The sequence below is a fragment of the Aethalodelphis obliquidens genome, unplaced genomic scaffold (genome assembly GCF_003676395.1).
Source record: "Aethalodelphis obliquidens isolate GAN/ISIS:26980383/991018 unplaced genomic scaffold, ASM367639v1 scaffold2, whole genome shotgun sequence".
In the NCBI taxonomy this organism is placed as follows: Eukaryota; Metazoa; Chordata; class Mammalia; order Artiodactyla; family Delphinidae; genus Aethalodelphis; species Aethalodelphis obliquidens.
The window spans coordinates 21,063,740-21,082,204 of record NW_020837946.1 but is presented as its reverse complement, the minus strand read 5'-3'; the positions used below and the strand labels follow the sequence as shown (position 1 = coordinate 21,082,204).

At 39.2% G+C, this 18,465-nt stretch overlaps 1 protein-coding gene across 2 annotated transcripts in view; it reads left to right on the top strand.

Moving 5' to 3' along the window:
• Positions 1 to 18,465, top strand: part of XRCC5 (X-ray repair cross complementing 5) — a 98,017-nt gene that overhangs the window by 20,827 nt on the left and 58,725 nt on the right. Inside the window, exons 10-13 of one of the 2 annotated variants that reach the window (XM_027122013.1) lie at positions 2,413 to 2,475; positions 6,922 to 7,059; positions 7,927 to 8,017; positions 11,459 to 11,592. In XM_027122013.1, coding sequence (XP_026977814.1) covers positions 2,413 to 2,475; positions 6,922 to 7,059; positions 7,927 to 8,017; positions 11,459 to 11,592 — 426 coding nt within the window. The remainder of the gene's footprint in view (positions 1 to 2,412; positions 2,476 to 6,921; positions 7,060 to 7,926; positions 8,018 to 11,458; positions 11,593 to 18,465) is intronic. The other variant, XM_027122021.1, reaches the window with a different exon arrangement.

Genomic DNA, 18,465 nt, shown 5'->3' with positions numbered 1-18,465 from the left:
TTTACTTAAAGTCGATACAGTTAATGGTGAGAATAAATACCTTTTGGAAGTTGAGTATCTCTAACAGTTCTCTAACAAATTACACTAAATGTGCTTTTCTTTAAAATTATTCACTTTGGGAGGAATATAAACTTAAAATTTATGGTTCTTAATGTTGGTGCTTATGAGTCTTTTCAGTGAAACAGAACCTCCATTCAGACCTATTTGTAGAAACTGGCTTATTGGGAACTGGGTCTGCCTAATTCCAGATAGGCAGAAAAGATCTATCCAAAACTCCTATAACTGTAATTTAGGACTCAAAAAACTGAAATCATCTGTGCCATGGTAGGTGTGGGGACCTATTTAGTTAGATGGCAAAGCAAGAAAAAGTGAGCTGAAAAGGTACGTTTTCCATTTTAAAAGATTTTTATTGACTTAAAATTAACTTTTAAGTCATGAAGTGTTTTCTAAACCAACTTTCTGTTGTTTTTAAGCTCTAAATTATTTTTGTCTTAAGTGTAATATCAGACAGGTACAATAAAGATAGTCATAATAGCTACCATTTATTGAGTGATTATAATATTATAATCAATATACTACCCACTTTATGTAAATTCCCATTTAATTCTTGTTACAGTCCTCTCAGGTAGGTGCCGTGATATGTATTTTATACACTAGGATATTGAGGTTCAGTGCTGTTAGGTAATTGGCCCAAGGTCCCCAGCTAGAAGGTGGTAGAGATGGGTTTTGAACCAGATCTCTCTGACTCCAGAGCTATGCCATTAATCAGCTATAATCTGCCCACCAGATAGACAGGCTCACTTTTGAATAGTCTAGTTTTTACATACCTGCTTTTGTGTATTATGTTAACAAATGCATACACGTCATCTTAAGAACAAGGTTTTTCCATATCAACTAAGGTAAAGTATAAGTATGTACCTTTTAATAAGCTAGTAATTAGCTTTAAATTAATAAGATCACATAGTTTTCCAGATTCCCTTAATCTGAGGGACACTAATATTTCTGGATTGAATTAGTGTGAAACTTTTCATAATATAAAATAGGTTTTTCTTGGTTTGGAATTTTTTTTTATGAATTATGAATTACTCTTCTCTTTTAAACTTTCTGGAGTCCTTTCAATTTGCCTTCTTCCATGTTGTCAGTGTTCTGGGTATCTAATTATAGGATGGATAAGAATTTAGCCAGAATTTCCCCAAATGTCTGGCTGTCCTTTGAGAAGTCATTTAGGTGCCTTAGGAAAAGGTATCGTTAACTGTTCTTGAATCAGTCAAGAACTATTACAGATTCTAATAGGAGGGCAAATAAATCTATATGGATGTAGCAAACCGAAAATATAAGATTATTCCCATATTTTTTCAAATAATGGTTTTCAGATGGGGAATGGAAGGGAAGATGGAGATATTTGGCTTATATGGGCCTCACCCCCACACCTTTGGGACTCAGTTTTCCTGAGCTGCTGTTACTGTGAAAGTGCTCACAATTTCTCAGCTTAGAGGTGGGAAGGCAGAAAAAATATTTGAGAAGCATTGCCTCTCTTACGGCACATTCTTATAAATACACTCCAGGCTCAAGATGACATAGATCAAAGAGAAGTTGATCTTGGTTGATAGAAGCAGGTGGTTATAATATTAGGAACTCTTAGTATTCATCTTCTAGTCTTTGACTCCTCTGATACTGTGCTAGGTGAGTAATTTAAAGGACACATGGTACTCTAGTCTCTTTGCAGTTCATCAATGCCTTGTCATTGCTCTTAGGATGAAGTCCAAACCACTTAACTTTGCTCATAAGAGACTTCATGATCTGATCTTCGCTAATCTCACTCATCTAACTTTTCAGCTTTCCGCCTTGCACTGTGGCACTGCGCTACTCCAAAAGCAGTTCCCCAAATGCACTATGTGTTTATGTCACTCCAGACTTAATCACACTATCATCTCTGCTGAGGACACTTGTGCCCAGACTTTCATCTTAGTTCCTACCCATCCTTTAAGTCTTGACTTAGGTGTCACCATTTGCAGAAGCCTTCGCTGACACCTCATGACTAAGATAGCTGCCCTTCTTATGTGCTCTTGTAGCACTGAACTATAATACTGTACTCTTGTGGGCTGGTAGCACTGTCTGGTAATACTCCACCACAGTTAATTTCATATTTATCTACACTCCTCAAGACAAGGCTACATTCTATTCATTATTGTGTTTATAGTGCCCAGAACAATGTTTGACATAAACTAGGCACTCATATATTTGTTGTGTTTAAGTGATTTGAACCTCAAATAGTTAGTTGTTTCTAGTACCTGTGAATGTTTTCCAGTAAGAGCATTTTGAATGTAATTTCCTAGTAATGTGTGGCATTATGGTTTTCTGTGTTACTTATTTTGGATCGAAACCAGTTCTCTTCCTCACTTCCTCTTGTAGGTCCACATGAAATATTTTATGGGAAATCAAGTTCTAAAGGTCTTTGCAACAAAAGATGATGAGGTGAGTTGACAGTAGGTCTTTGAGGTAGTGCCGTAGAATTGAATTGTCATTTTAAGTGAGTTGTTTGGGGCTTTTATAGTTTAAAATGACATCAATTCTTGCAATAGCAGTGGGAAAATTCACTGACCTTTAACTCTGAAAATGGGGAAATGATAAATGAATTTGTCATAGCATGAGCACAAGGCCTGAGGACATAGTTCTGCAATTGGAGATCAGGTGAGTATTAAAAACAAAAACATTTGAACAAATACATTTAAGTATGGGGATCTCATGGTCACAGGTTCAGGAAGGTTGGGGTCAGGTAAACATTTTCATTTTCATAAACAGAACATTTAGTGCTGGCTTAAGCAACCTGAAGATGAGCTTCACTGACTCACGGGACTGCTTCCATCATTGAGCAATTTGTCTTATCCCCCTTACCTCTTTCTTTTCATTATTTTCTTACATCCGCAAGAGATTCTGTTTTCAGGCTGGTTTCTGCCTAGCTAACAGCCCGTGACTCTTGCATCCTACACTCACGCCTGCCCTCTCTATAAATATTTTCTATGTAGTCTTCAAGTAAGAACTTGTTATTTCCTTGGAGATTTTGATGTTAACTGGAAGATTACCATCCAGTGTCTGTTTAAGACTACTTAGGTCTCCATGTTCCAGAAGTTACTTGCATTTGCAACTGGTAAACTGGATGTAGATGGCTTGTTTGGGGTCGGGGGAAGGGTGATGATATAAGTGATCTAGTCCTCTTTTTCTCCTCACTTCTGAAGGGTAGCTGGCTGCTGACTTAGTGAATGGATATGCCATTATTCTATTAGAACAGTAAAATTAAGAGAAGAAAATGCTTGGCTTCCACTCAGTGTTAAATGGATTCATTAAAGCACAGTAGGTGTACGTGAATCCTCAAATTTGAGAATCCTAGTTCATGGATTTCTCCTGAATCAAATCCTAATGGGAATCAGGCAGTTCTAGTATCTATTGTCAACACAACTTAACTGCGTCTTTCATTTCTGCTGAGGTTTTAACTCCAACTTACTGTCCCTTTACCCAAAGAAAATTCTGATCACTTCATGTGATTGCTGGGTATACAGTAAGGAAAATCATATCACAAAGCTGTGCTGACACATGATTCTCTAGACTTGCTAGCTCAGGTCAGGGCAGCATTGTGACTTGCATAATTCAAATCCAGCCTCATACAGACCCTATAGATCACAGGGTCACTTTGAGTCACTAAAGAAAAAAAAAACTTCATCTGCTGATGGCAAAGGGCTACTCTTTGGTGTCAGTTCTTGATGTCATAGTCAAAGAATAATATTAACTAATTGGGGCTATGAGATAATCAGGGGAGTAAAGAAACTATGTCATATGAGGACTTTGAGTAACAGATTGCATGGAGAAGACTTGTGTAGGTAGGCAGGGGAGTAGGAGGGATGAGAGACAATAGCCTTCTTCAGATACTTAGAGGTTTATCATACGGAATAGAAACTAAACTATGCTTCCTACCAGAGGGTAAATTGGAACCAACAAGTGGTCATTTTGTTCAAGATGAAGAATTATTTTATCAACCAAGATTACTGTCTCCAGATGGATTGGTTCCTTGTGAGATGGTCAGATCCCCATTCCTGTAAGTTTCTAAGCAGAGTCTCAACAATCAGATGTTAGGAAGGGAATTCCTTCATCATGTAGGTTGTTAAACTAGATGAATACTTTTGTTTTTCAGCTCAAATATTCTATGATTCTATGAATATATTCCTTTTTAAAAATGTTTTCTCTTGGGCTTCTCTAGTGGCGCAGTGGTTGAGAGTCCGCCTGCCGATGCAGGGGACACGGGTTCGTGCCCCGGTCCAGGAAGATCCCACATGCCGCGGAGCGGCTGGGCCCGTGAGCCACGGCCGCTGAGCCTGCGCGTCCGGAGCCTGTGCTCCGCAACGGGAGAGGCCACAGCAGTGAGGGGCCCGCGTACCGCAAAAAAAAATGTTTTCTCTGGTCATTAGCATATAATTTTTTTGTATGGAGAATCTACATTTTTATGTGCTGGTTTTCACTATGTGGAAGAGAACGGGAGAAGAGAAAGGGAAGGAAATGGAGCTTTAGTTGAGTTTCCCACAGGTGTAATATGGTGTTCTAGCTGCCATTCCGGACCCCATCCTTCCTTCTTTTTTTTTTTTTTTTGCGGTACGCGGGCCTCTCACTGTTGTGGCCTCTCCTGTTGCAGAGCACAGGCTCCGGACACGCAGGCTCAGCGGCCATGGCTCACGGGCCCAGCCGCTCTGCAGCATGTGGGATCTTCCCGGACTGGGGCACGACCCCGTGTCCCCTGCATCAGCAGGCGGACTCTCAACCACTGCGCCACCAGGGAAGCCCCATCCTTCCTTCTTTAAGTATCCCAGTTGGTCCTATCAAAGACACCTAAATAAAAACTTGCAAACAAATTGAAAGTAATCTCTTCTAATCACTTCGTCGTCGTGCTTATCTGGCCTCTCTTATGGGACTTGTTAGAATATATACATTCTGTACTTGGTACACATCTCATTTCTGCTAGTAAAGAAGCTCAGTGAGATCAGGGACTCAACTGTGTTTTCTTACATTGCCTAAGATAGTGCTTAGCCAAGAGTAGGCACAAAGTAAATATTCCTTGAGTTGAACTGAAAAGGTAATCAATCTGTCATGAAATCTGTAGAGGAGTTTGATGACTAGGTATTGATGTCATAGGTTTTTAGTGGAGGAGATGGGAATACACATAGCTAACTTTGATAAGGGTTAGCTGTAACACTGAGAAAAGTACAAAGTTTTTGGGGAGTTATGGAGAGGGAGAGAGCTGAGTGAAGCAAATCTGAAATGGAGAGCTTGTCAATTTACTGGGCCTTGAAAATGGGTTAGAAGCTTGAGAGCCAGAGATTTGGAGAGAGCATTCTAGTGAGGAGGAAACTGTACAAGCAAAAAGCTACCGAGGTGGGAGAGTACAAGACTTGCCCGTGAATAATGATCAGCTCTACCGAGGCAGGGATAGAGGAACCCTCGGAGGTTTTTATGGAAGAGAGTGACGTGATCAGCTCTAGGAACAGGGGAAGCAGTGATGGAACAGAACAGATAGAATTTGAAAGACGGCGTAGAGGTAGACTTGGTAGAGTGTGGTGAACACTTGAAGGTGAGGGACTGTAGGCAGGCATCATCAGCTGTAGGGCTTCTCATTTGGTTGACTGGGAGGTGGTGTTAGTGGAAGCAGGGAGCACAGGAGGAGAAGAGGGGGAAGACAGGAAGCTTAGTTTTGGTCATGGATAGTTTGAGATACCTAAGGTATAACTGTACGAGTTATCTACCAACTAGTGGGCGATATAAGCCTGGATCTCGGGAGAGTTTTTTTTTTTAATCTTTTTAAAAAATTTATTTATTTATTTTTGGCTGCATTGGTCTTTGTTGCTGCGCACGGGCTTTCTCTAGTTGGGGTGAGCGGGGGCTGCTCTTCATTGCGGTGCGTGGGCTTCTCATTGTGGTGGTTTCTCTTGTTGCAGAGCACGGGCTCTAGGCATGCAGGCTTCAATAGTTGTGGCACGCAGGCTCAGTAGTTGTGGCTCGCAGGCTGTAGAGCACAGGCTCAGTAGTTGTGGCGCACGGGCTTAGTTGCTCTGCGGCATGTGGCATCTTCCTGGACCAGGGCTCGAACCCGTGTCTCCTGCACTGGCAGGTGGATTCTTAACCACTGCACCACCAGGGAAGTCCCTTGGGAGAGTTTTAAAGCTGAATATACAGACTTTTGATTCATCAACTCATGGGACTGGATAAAATAAATAGTTGAGAAAGTAGAGTTTTAGAGTGAGAGGAGGAGAGAAAGGCCAAGAGCAGAATTTCAAGATTAGTTGGAAGAACAGAAGAGCTGGGGGAGGAGTGGTGTACAGAAGTAGAATAACAGGGCAGAGTGTTGTTTCTGAAGCCAAAGAAGGAGAAAGTGTAGAGAAAGAGGGATGGTCAGATGCTACTGATAGATCAAGCAAATAGAATGCGGACTAAGAGTTAGGCAATTTGGAGATCATGGGGGACTTCAGAGGATAATTTCAGTAAGGAAGTGGGTCAGTAGCTTGATTAGATTGAAGAATAATTGTGTTCTAAGCAGTGAAACAGCAAGATTATTATTTCATGAAATGTAAAGATGAAGGGAAAGAAAGTTATAGATACTAATTTGTGGAGAGAGGGGCAAAGAAAGGTTTTGTTTAGAGTGAGGGTGTGAATTCAGAGGAGAAGGAAAATTGAAGGAATAAGAGAATATAATGAAGAAAAGTTCCAGAAGAGGTTCAGTAAATGTGATTAAATGCAGATGTGTACAGTGTAGCCTTAAAGTGGTTAGAGGGGCACTTAAAATCTAAAACAGGAAGAAAGCGAATAACCATCTTGTAAGTATTGTGCTGTGAAAATCCTCACGTGTTTGATATGTGTTAACGCATGCATCTTTCTTCCTAGGCGGCAGCAGTTGCCCTTTCCTCCCTGATTCATGCTTTGGATGAATTGGACATGGTGGCCGTAGTTCGATATGCTTATGACAGAAGAGCTAATCCTCAAGTTGGCGTGGCTTTTCCTTGTATCAGGGACGCCTATGAGGTAAACCTGCAAGTCTTTTATTCATATTAATTTTTTTCCCTTCAGGTCCTTTATTCTAAACAATGCTTCTCAACTGTTAACGTGCATGAGAATTACTTGGGGGATCTTGTTAAAATGCAGTTTCTGATTTTGTAGGTCTGGGGTGGGGTCCTGAGATTCTGCATTTCTCACCAACTCCCCCGTAATGCTGTTGCTGCTGGTCTGTGAACCACACTTTCAGATGCAGTGAAAGGACATGAATTATAAGAGGATGCAAAGAGCTTCTTATTAAATCAAATCAGTAAACATTAACCGTGATCTTCTGTTTGCCCAGTCCAGGGACCTTCTCTCCATTCTCATCCTTCTTGACTTCTCAGAACCTAAAGGGAGTACAGATTACCTCCCTTTCTACAACAGCCTTTAGTGTGGATAAAGGTTGAGGGCGTGATTTTCTTGTGATCCTGGTGAAGTTCCGTTTTCCTAGGGCTCTCCTGTTTAAAAATACAGGTCTAGATCCCTCGCCATTTCCCGTTTCTCAGAGAACTCACTGTAGCAGAAATGGAACGAGAAGGCAGATATCTTGACTTCCACATCAGCTTGCCAGTCACCTTGACTCTCTCATTTGTTGTGTTGGTCATGCATTTTGTAGGTATTCTTTGATAGTCTTTCTTTTAAGCGTTTCTTTTATGTTTAATATTCTTTGTACTGTTTGCAGTTGTGTACAGCTAATCACAGAAATCGGAACACTTTATTCTCCATGTCCCAGACTTGAGCCGTCTGATTTTTGAAATCCTTTTGTTGTGCCACTTTCACAGTGTTTGAGATCAACTTTAAATTTTTTCCATTAATTCGGTTGTTTCTATTTTTACCTCCACTCTTTCTCATTAGTGTTTAGTGTACGTACAGCTGCCTTTCATGGAAGACTTGCGGCAGTACATGTTTTCATCCTTGAAAAATAATAGGAAATGCATTCCCACAGGTGAGTTTATTTCCATTTTGCTCACTGATTGGCTCTAAACACAGATTGTTTTGGGGAAATCACCTGCCTTTAGTCATGGTTTGGGGCTAGGATTTCACAGGGTGGAGTTACAGTTGACCCTTGAACAACGAAGAGGTTGGGGCACCACTCCCCCCAGTCGAAAGTCCGCGTATAGCTTTACAGTTGGCCCTCGGTATCCATGGTTCTGTATCTGTAGATTCAACCAATCTCAGATTGTGTAGTAATGTACATATATACTTATAATCCACATATATGTGTATCTGAGCAGTTCAAACCCACGTTGTTCAAGGGTCAACTGTAGTTGGATTCCAGTCACACTCATATATGGTAATGATGAAGGTGATTTTTTTCCAGTAGCAGGGATAGGTTTGCTCCAAATGTTGTCTAGTTTCCCCCTTCTGACTTAGAGCTTATATCTGGGGAGCAGCTTGCTGGAAATGGATGTACATTCTTTAATTGTGAGCAGAAGGTTTGCCCTCTACTGAAGTGAACTGACATGTGGAATCAAACCTGTGACTAGAGTCCTATGTAAAATATGATGTAACTTTAACCAAAAAGTGACAGTGCTGTAGATGCCCTTTTCTCTTTGCCCTTTCTTCACAGTTTACATTATCAGTGCAAGTCCTGTTCCAGGAGTTACTGGGAGCTTAATGAGAAGAGGTCTTTATTAAGCATCTGGCTGCAAATGTCAGGGTGCTACCCAGAGTGATTCTCACACACACAGATCCTGTCTTCCAGAAATCTCAGTTTACGACAGTTATCGTAAGATATACCAGTGGGCTGAATGTAGAGAACATACCAAAAAGAACACAGAATGATGAGTAGATGTTTTAGTTGACAAGTTTAAATCTGCATCAGTGTAGGATTAGGGAATTGTGAGGTGAGTCTCAGAACTGGGTGCCCTCTATATATTGGGAGCAGTGTGCAGGGCAAAAGCTAAGAATCAAATGGGCCCCTAGGGCTTGTATCTTTACCTTCCAGAAATGAGTCTCTCTGCATCACGTGGAACCAGGCATGGACTTGAATGTGTAGAGAGTGCCAGCGTGTTACAGTATTCTGTCTCTTCCTCGTGGTAATTCCAAACTTTAAATGAGAAGAACATTTAAAGAAGAGAACTTTGTTGAGAGATTACCTTATAGATATATATCACTCAGGATCTAAAACATTAAATATTTTTCGATCTGTTGCTTTATATTGTGTGGGTTCTGTGACATTTTTGTTTGCATTTGCTCCATTGGAAAAACGGATCATTAAAATTGTTTGGCATATTTCCCAAGTCAGCATTTATGTAGGGGTGTGTAATGCCAGTGTAGTCTGGCCTGATACTAGCCTGTCATAGCAGATGGAAATCACCAAATATTCACCCGCACAGGTACCACCTGCTTCCTATTACCGGGTGGACCCTGCAGTAGTCAGCTTGAGATGGTGCCTGAAACCTCCCTTGGAAACTCCAAAAATGGGATAGAAATGTCTCATGATAAATATCTGTATGCGCGTTCATTTTATAATAGCTGTCCAAAAGGGATGTTTGAAAAGGTGAAGAATAGAAGCATAATGAACTTTTAGGAACTGCTTACTCTTTTCCGCCTTTTGCCTAGTGACTGAATGATCCCAAAATAGCACCTCGGTTTTAATAGCTGAACTGCTGTATGAATCAGCAGAATGAAAGTTACACGTGGCAGTTTAGGTAGAAGCATTTTTGGGAGAGTTGCCTTTCATCCATGTTGCTTTGGGCTGTGTTGTTTTCACTGACTTGGTAGATTTTTATCAGGGAGAACTTGCTTCCTATCTGGTATTAGACATAAAGAAGAGGACGTCATGTTTCTGCTCTCAAGATCCTTAGAATTTGAATGGAGTGGTGTAAGACATGTATGCAGGACTTTTTCCCAAAGAAGACATACATATGCGTGGCCAACAGACACATGAAAAGATGCTCAGCATCACTAATCATTAGGGAAATGCAAATTAAAACCACACCTGTCAGAATAGCTATCATCAAAAAGACAGCAAATAACATGTGTTTGCAAGGATGTGGAGAAAAGGGAACCCTTGAGCACTGTTGTTGGAATGTAAATTGGTACAGCCACTATGTAAAACAGTACGGAAGTTTCCCAAAAAATTAAAAACTAGAACTACCATATGATCCAGCAGTTCTACTTCTGGGTATTTTCCCAAAGAAAACAAAAACACGAACTCAAAAAGATATATGCATGCCTATGTTCATTGCCACATTATTTACAGTAGCCAAGTTATGGGAGCAACCTAAGTGTCCATCAATAAATGAATGGACAAAGAAGATGTGATACACACACACACACACACACACACACACACACAGAGAATGGAGTATTACTTAGCCATAAAAAAAGAATGAAATCTTGCCATTTGCGACAACATGGATGGACCTAGGTGAAATAAGTCCAACAGGGAAAGACAAATACCATATGATTTTACTTAAATGTGGAATCTAAAAAACAAAACAAATGAACAAATAAAACAGAAACAGACTCTTAGATACAGAGAACAAACTGGGGGGTTGCTAGAGTGGAGTGGAGTAAGGGGATGAGTGAAATAGGTGAGGGGGATTAAGAGGTACCAACTTCTAGTTATAAATAAGTCACAGGGATAAAATGTACAGCATGGGCAATATAGTCTGTAATACTGTAATAACTTTGTATGGTGACAGATGGTAACTAGACTTATCATGTTGGTCACTTTGTAATGTATAGAAATATTGAATCACTACGTTGTACACCTGGAACTAACGTAGTGTTGTAGATCAATTATACTTCAATTTAAAAAAAGATTGAAAAAAAAAGACATGCACGCAGGTCTGTGTGATTAGCGCCATGAGGTTTGTGAGAGGAAAGAACTCATTCTGACTTGGGGAGACTGTAAAGGAATCCACTCACTCTGGTCCAATGGCGTCTTCCTGTTAAGTTGGTATACTCTGATACAGGTAATGTTAAATCCTTATAAAGCTAATGCTTCATTTCCAAAGGCATTTTCCTTTTCTTTTTTAATGTTATTCTCCTTTGCCAGTTACCAGTTTTTTTAATGTCAACTCAATGAATACTGAGTATTTTGAATTAGCATATGGAAGGTGGGTTTTGTATGGCTCTGGTGCATTTTTCTTGAACAAACTCTTTTGCTTTTGATAGGATATTCCACTATCAAAAGTTCATTAGAGCTGGGAAGTACCTAAAAGACCAGCTACTCTAAATAGCTCTCTTTGCAAATAAGAAAACCGAGGCTCAAGTAAAGAAATGATTTGCATAACTAGAGAGTATTTTTGGCAGGGCCAGGACTGAATATCCTGCCAGTATTGCTGTGAATAGCTGTGAATGGAAAGCATTTGTTTTGGAGACTAATGGAGGTAATCATTATTTCCTTTTGCTGCTCTGTTTATCCTTGTCTTAGAGGCGCAGTTGAGTGCTGTTGATGCTTTGATAGACTCCATGAGCTTGGTGAAGAAAGATGAAGAGGAGGGCACCATTGAAGACTTATTTCCAACCAGCAAAATCCCAAATCCTCAATTTCAGAGATTATTTCAGGTGAGAGAGGAAAGGTGAACCAGTCATACTTTTTTAGATGAAAGAGAGCTAAGTGAAAAGTTAGGGTAATTGGCTGGTCCCAATCAAACTGAGGGCTCAGTTGCTCTGTCTATTTAATGGAAGAATAACACCTTTCTCTACCTACTGAAAAAAGATAAAAAAAATACTCTGAGCTTTTAGAAAGAAAGAAGTAAAGTTAGGATGTTTTTAATTTTTTTTCTGGGAGAAGGCTAGATTTTTTTTTTTTTAACAGGAGGGCTAAATAAAAAGCAGATTCTTCTTTTATGCGTTTTACTGGGTTTCTTCCTCTGTTTTATGTGAATGAGGCTTTTCCTTGTTTTTTTTTTTTTTTTAATATCCAAATAGGAGGGGGGTTTTTATGAACTGTGTAATATGTAACCACTATTAGGGAAGAAGTGTTAGAGGTCAGAGAGGTTATAGTATGAACTTATTAAAGAGTAGCTAAAATAAAGAAAAATATAAATTTCTGAGTCTTGGTACAAAGGAATTAGAAGATGGACATTGGATTAAGGGAAGCTGGGTAACTTGACAAGAGAGCTGATTTGTGTGAAGGAAGGGGAAGGATGGACCAAGGATGAAGTGGTAGGGCTATCCCAACCCTGGAATAACCTGATGAAAGCAGGACATAAGCTTCTCTGAACCCCACAAAGGTGAAAAAAATCACAAGCAGCTTTGCCAGGCAAACTTTTCCCCTCGGGGAATGGAGGGCCTACTGCTGTGGCAGGTGGGGGGAGGCAGGGAGGTGGGAAAGGAGGCTGCATGTTGGGGAGTTCCTTGATTGCCCCTCTTGACTCATTTCTCAAAGCATCCTTAACAAACTCAAGTCCGTGTTAGGGCCTGTTGTGATTTTGAGGGATCTTCTACTCAGAAGAAACTGCCTGGTTTTTTGATGGTTGTAATTTAAAAAAAATCTTTTTCCTAAAATCAGAACTATGAAGATTAACAGGTCAAGACCTGACTCAGTGAATACTTCCGTATTCTAGGTGTAATCAAGTATAAATTACTTGTATACATTTCTTTGCGGTTTTTGACAAGTGGACTTCAAGACATGAAGGCCTTTGCCATTTGTAGAGAAGGGAGGAGCAGACTAGTTGGTGTGGAAAGCTTGCAAAAACAGGTCACTATGGTGAAAAGTAGAAACTTCTAATACTTGGCAGATAGCAAGGGTAGGTACTATTATCTTCAACAAATATTTGTTGGATTAATGAACAGATGCAAGCCATAAGTGCAGGCATTGTTATCTTTTTTTTCATTATTATCTTTTAAAGCTTTAAGAACTGGCAACTTTGATTTTTACAACCTACCAACTTTGTTTTCTTTTGTAGGGGAGAGTTTTTCTTTTTTTTCTTTTATTTTTTTTTTAATATCTTTTTTGGAGTATAATTGCTTTACAGTGTTGTGTTAGTTTCTGCTGTGTAGCAAAGTGAATCACCTATATGTATACATATATCCCCATATCCCCTCCCTCTTGCATCTTCCTCTCACCCTCCCTATCTCACCCATCTAGGTGGTCACAAAGCACCGAGCGAGCTGATCTGCCTATGTGATGCAGCTGCTTCCCACTAGCTATGTATTTTACATTTGGTAAATGTATGTCAGCGCTACTCTCTCACTTCGTCCCAGCTTACCCTTCCCCATCCCCGTGTCCTCAAGTCTGTTCTCTACATCTGCATCTTTATTCCTGTCCTGTCCGTAGGTTCATCAGAACCATTTTTAATTTTTCGATTCCATATATATGTGTTAGCATACAGTATGTGTTTTTCTCCTTCTGACTTCACTCCGTGTGACAGACTCTAGGTCCATCCACCTCACTACAAATAACTCAATTTCGTTTCTTTTTATGGCTGAGTAATATTCCATTGTATATATGTGCCACATCTTCTTTATCTATTGATCTGTCGATGGACCCTTAGGTTGCTTCCATGTCCTGGCTATTGTAAATAGTGCTGCAGTGAACATTGTGGTACATGACTCTTTTTGAATTATTGCTTTCTCAGGGTATATGCCCAGTAGTGGGATTGCTAGGTCATATGGTAGTTCTATTTTTAGTTTTTTAAGGAACCTCCATACTGTTCTCCATATTGGCTGTATCAATTAACATTCCCACCAAGAGTGCAGGAAGGTTCCCTTTTTTCCACACCATCTCCAGCATTTATTGTTTGTAGATTTTTTGATGATGGCCATTCTGACTGGTGAGAGATGATACCTCATTATTGTTTAGATTTGCATTTCTCTAATGATTAGTGATATTGAGCATCCTTTCATGTATTTGTTGGCAATCTGTATATCTTCTTTAGGGAAATGTCTATTTAGTTCTTCTGCCTGTTTTTGGATCAGGTTGTTTGTTTTTTTGATATTGAGCTGCATGAGCTGCTTGTATATTTTGGAGATTAATCCTTTGTCAGTTCCTTCGTTTGCAAGTATTTTCTCCCATTCTGAGGGTTGTCTTCTCATCTTGTTTATGGTTTCCTCTGCTGTGCAAAAGCTTTTAAGTTTCCTTATGTCCCATTTGTTTATTTTTGTTTTTATTTCCATTTCTCTAGGTGGTGGGTCAAAAAGGATCTTGCTGTGATTTATGTCATAGACTGTTCTGCCTATGTTTTCCTCTAAGAGTCTTACAGTGTCTGGCCTTACATTTAGTTCTTTAATCCATTTTGAGTTTATTTTTGTGTATGGCATTAGGGAGTGTTCTAATTTCATTCTTTGACATGTAGCTGTCCAGTTTTCCCAGCACCACTGATTGAAGAGGCTGTCTTTTCTCCATTGTATATTCTTGCCTCCTTTATCAAAGATAAGGTGACCATATTTGTGTGGGTTTATCTCTGGGCTTTTTATCCTGTTCCATTCATCTATATTTCTGTTTTTGTGCCAGTACCATACTGTCTTGATTACTGTAGCTTGGTAATATAGTCTGAAGTTCTGGAGCCTGATTCCTCCAGCTCTGTTTTTCTTTCTCAAGATTGCTTTGGCTATTCGGGGTCTTTTGTGTTTCCATACAAATTGTGAATTTTTTTGTTCTAATTCTGGGAAAAATGCCATTGGTAGTTTGATAGGGACACTGAATCTGTAGATTGCTTTGGGGAGTATAGTCATTTTCACAATATTGATTCTTCCAATCCAAGAACATGGTATATCTCTCCATCTGTTTGTATTGTCTTTTTTTTTCTCTTTAAAAACTTTAGTGGGCTTCCCTCATGATGCAGTGGTTGAGAGTCCGCCTGCCAATGCAGGGGACACGGGTTCGTGCCCCGGTCCGGGAGGATCCCACATGCCGCAGAGCGGCTGGGCCCGTGAGCCATGGCCACTGAGCCTGTGCGTCTGGAGCCTGTGCTCCGCAACGGGAGAGGCCACAACAGTGAGAGGCCCACGTACCGCAAAAAAAAAAAAAACTTTAGCAAAATTTATTTGCATACAGAGTGCTCATTAAACTTTTTTTTGCTTTTTCATTAAAACAGTCCACACCCTCTGTTGACACTGGTTTCTGTTGTTCTAAGTACTTGAAAACAACAAATGGCATTTTCTTAATTAAGAGAATTTTTATTAACACAAGTTGCCTTTGCACGTACAGTCCAGTTTATTGAGGTTTTGTCCTGCGTAGGCTCAGAGTGGGAAGGTCTAATGTTCTGCCTCCTGGCAGGAAGATGTTTGTATCATCTTTAATTTCTTTCATCAGTGTCTTATAGTTTTTTGCATACAGGTCTTTTGTCTCCTTAGGTAGGTTTATTCCTAGGTATTTTATTCTTTTTGTTGCAGTGGTAAATGGGATTGTTTCCTTAATTTCTCTTTCTGATTTTTCATTATTAGTGTATGAGAATGCAAGAGATTTCTGTGCATTGATTTTGTATCCTTCCACTTTAACAAATTCATTGATTAGCTCTAGTAGTTTTCTGGTAGCATCTTTAGGATTCTCTATGTATAGTATGTCATCTGCAAAAAGTGACAGTTTTACTTCTTGTTTTCCAATTTGGATTCCTTTTATTTCTTTTTCTTCTCTGATTGATGTGGCTAAAACTTCCAAAACTATGTTAAATAATAGTGGTGAGAGTGGGCAACCTTGTCTTGTTCCTGATCTTAGAGGAAATGGTTTCAGTTTTTCACCACTGAAAATGATGTTGGCTGTGGGTTTGTCATATATGGCCTTTATTACGTTGAGGTAGTTTCCCTCTATACCTACTTTCTGGAGAGTTTTTATCATAAATGGGTGTTGAATTTTGTCAAAAGCTTTTTCTGCATCTATTGAGATGATCATATGGTTTTTCTCCTTCAATTTGTTAATATGGTGTATCACATTGATTTATTTGCATATACTGAAGAATCCTTGCATTCCTGGGATAAACCCCACTTGATCATGGTGGATGATCCTTTTAATGTGCTGTTGGATTCTGTTTGCTAGTATTTTGTTGAGAATTTTTACATGTGTTCATCAGTGATATTGGCCTGTAGTTTTTTTTTGTGACATCTTTGTCTGGTTTTGGTATCAGGGTGATGGTGACCTCGTAGGATGAGTTTGGGAGTGTTCCTCCCTCTGGTATATTTTGGAAGAGTTTGAGAAGAATAGGTGTTAGCTCTTCTCTATATGTTTGATAGAATTCTCCTGTGAAGCCATCTGGTCCTGGGCTTTTGTTTGTTGGAAGATTTTTAATCACAGTTTCAATTTCAGTGCTTGTGATTGGTCTGTTTATATTTTCTGTTTCTTCCTGGTTCAGTCTCGGAAGGTTGTACTTTTCTAAGATTTTGTCCGTTTCTTCCAGGTTGTCCGTTTTATTGGCATATAGTTGCTTGTAGTAATCTCATGATCCTTTGTATTTCTGCAGTGTCAGTTGTTACTTCTTCATTTCTAATTCTGTTGATTTGAGTCTTCTCCCTTTTTTTCTTGGTGAGTCTGGCTAATGGTTTATCAATTTTGTTTGTCTTCTCGAAGAACCAGCTTTTAGTTTTATTGATCTTTGCTATCATTACCTTCATTTCTTGTTCATTTATTTCTGATCTGATCTTTATGATTTCTTTCCTTCTGCTAACTCTTAGGGTTTTTTTGTTCTTTCTCTAATTACTTTAGGTGTAGCATTAGGTTGTTTGAGATGTTTCTTACTTTTTGAGGTAGGATTGTATTGCTATAAACTTCCCTCTTAGAACTGCTTTTGCTGCATCCCATAGGTTTTGGGTCATTGTGTTTTCATTGTCATTTGTTTCTAGGTATCTCTTGATTTCCTCTTTGATTTCTTCAGTGATCTCTTGGTTATTTAGTAGTGTATTGTTTAGCCTCCATGTGTTTGTATGTTTTACAGGATTTTTTTCCTGCAATTTATGTCTAGTCTCATAGCAGTGTGGTCGGAAAAGATACTTGATACGATTTCAATTTTCTTAAATTTACCAAGGCTTGATTTTTGACCCAACATATGATCTGTCCTGGAGAATGTTCCATGAGCACTTGAGAAGAAAGCATATTCTGTTGTTTTTAGATGGAATGTCCTATAAACATCAGTTAAGTCCCTCTTGTTTAATGTGTCATTTAAAGCTTGTGTTTCCCTATTTATTTTCATTTTTGATGATCTGTCCATTGGTGAAAGTGGGGTATTAAAGTCCCCCAGTGTTATTGTGTTACTGTTGATTTCTCCTTTTATGGCTGTTAGCATTTGCCTTATGTATTAAGGTGCTCCTGTGTTGGGTGCATAAATATTTACAATTGTTATATCTTCTTCTTGGATTTATCCCTTGATCATTATGTTGTGTTCTTTGTCTCTTGTAATAGTCTTTGTTTTAAAGTCTGTTTTGTCTGATATGAGAATTGCTGCTCCAGCTTTCTTTTGATTTCCATTTGCATGGAATATCTTTTTCCATCCCTTCACTTTCAGTCTGTATGTGTCCCTAGGTCTGAAGTGGGTCTCTTGTAGACAGTATGTATATGGATCTTGTTTTTGTATCCATTGACCGTCTATGTCTTTTGGTTGGAGCATTTAATCCATTTACATTTAAGGTATTTATCGATATGTATGTTCCTGTTACCATTTCTTAATTGTTTTGGGTTTGTTTTTGTAGGTCTTTTCCTTCTCTTGTGTTTCCTGACTAGAGAAGTTCCTTTAGCATTTGTTGTAAAGCTGGTTTGGTTATGCTGAATTCTCTTAGCTTTTGCTTGTCTGTAAAGGTTTTAATTTTTCCATCACATCTGAATGAGATCCTTGCTGGGTAGAGTAATCTTGGTTGTAGGTTTTTCCCTTTCATCACTTTAAATATGTCCTTCCACTCCCTTGTGGCTTGCAGAGTTTCTGCTGGAAGATCAGCTCTTAACCTTATGGGGATTCCCTTGTATGTTATTTGTTGCTTTTCCCTGCTGCTTTTAATATTTTTTCTTTGTATTTAACTTTTGATAGTTTGATTAGTATGTGTCTTGGCATGTTTCTCCTTGGATTTATCCTGTATGGGACTCTCTGTGCTTCCTGGACTTGATTGACTATTTCCCCTCCCATGTTAGGGAAGTTTTCAACTATCATCTCTTCAAATAGTTTCTCAGACCCTTTCTTTTTCTCTTCTTCTCCTGAGACCACTATAATTCAAATGTTGGTGCATTTTATGTTGTCCCAGAGGTGTCTGGGACTGTCCTGAATTCTTTTCATTTTTTTTTTTCTTTATTCTGCTCTGCAGTAGTTATTTCCACTATTTTATCTTCCAGGTCACTTCCGTTCTTCTGCCTCAGTTATTCTGCTATTGACTCCTTCTAGAGAATTTTTAATTTTATTTATTGTGTTGTTCATCATTGTTTTTCTTCTGGGTCCATGTTAAACGTTTCTTGTATTTTCTTCATTCTATTTCCAAGCATTTGGATCATGTTTACTATCATTACTCTGAATTCTTTTT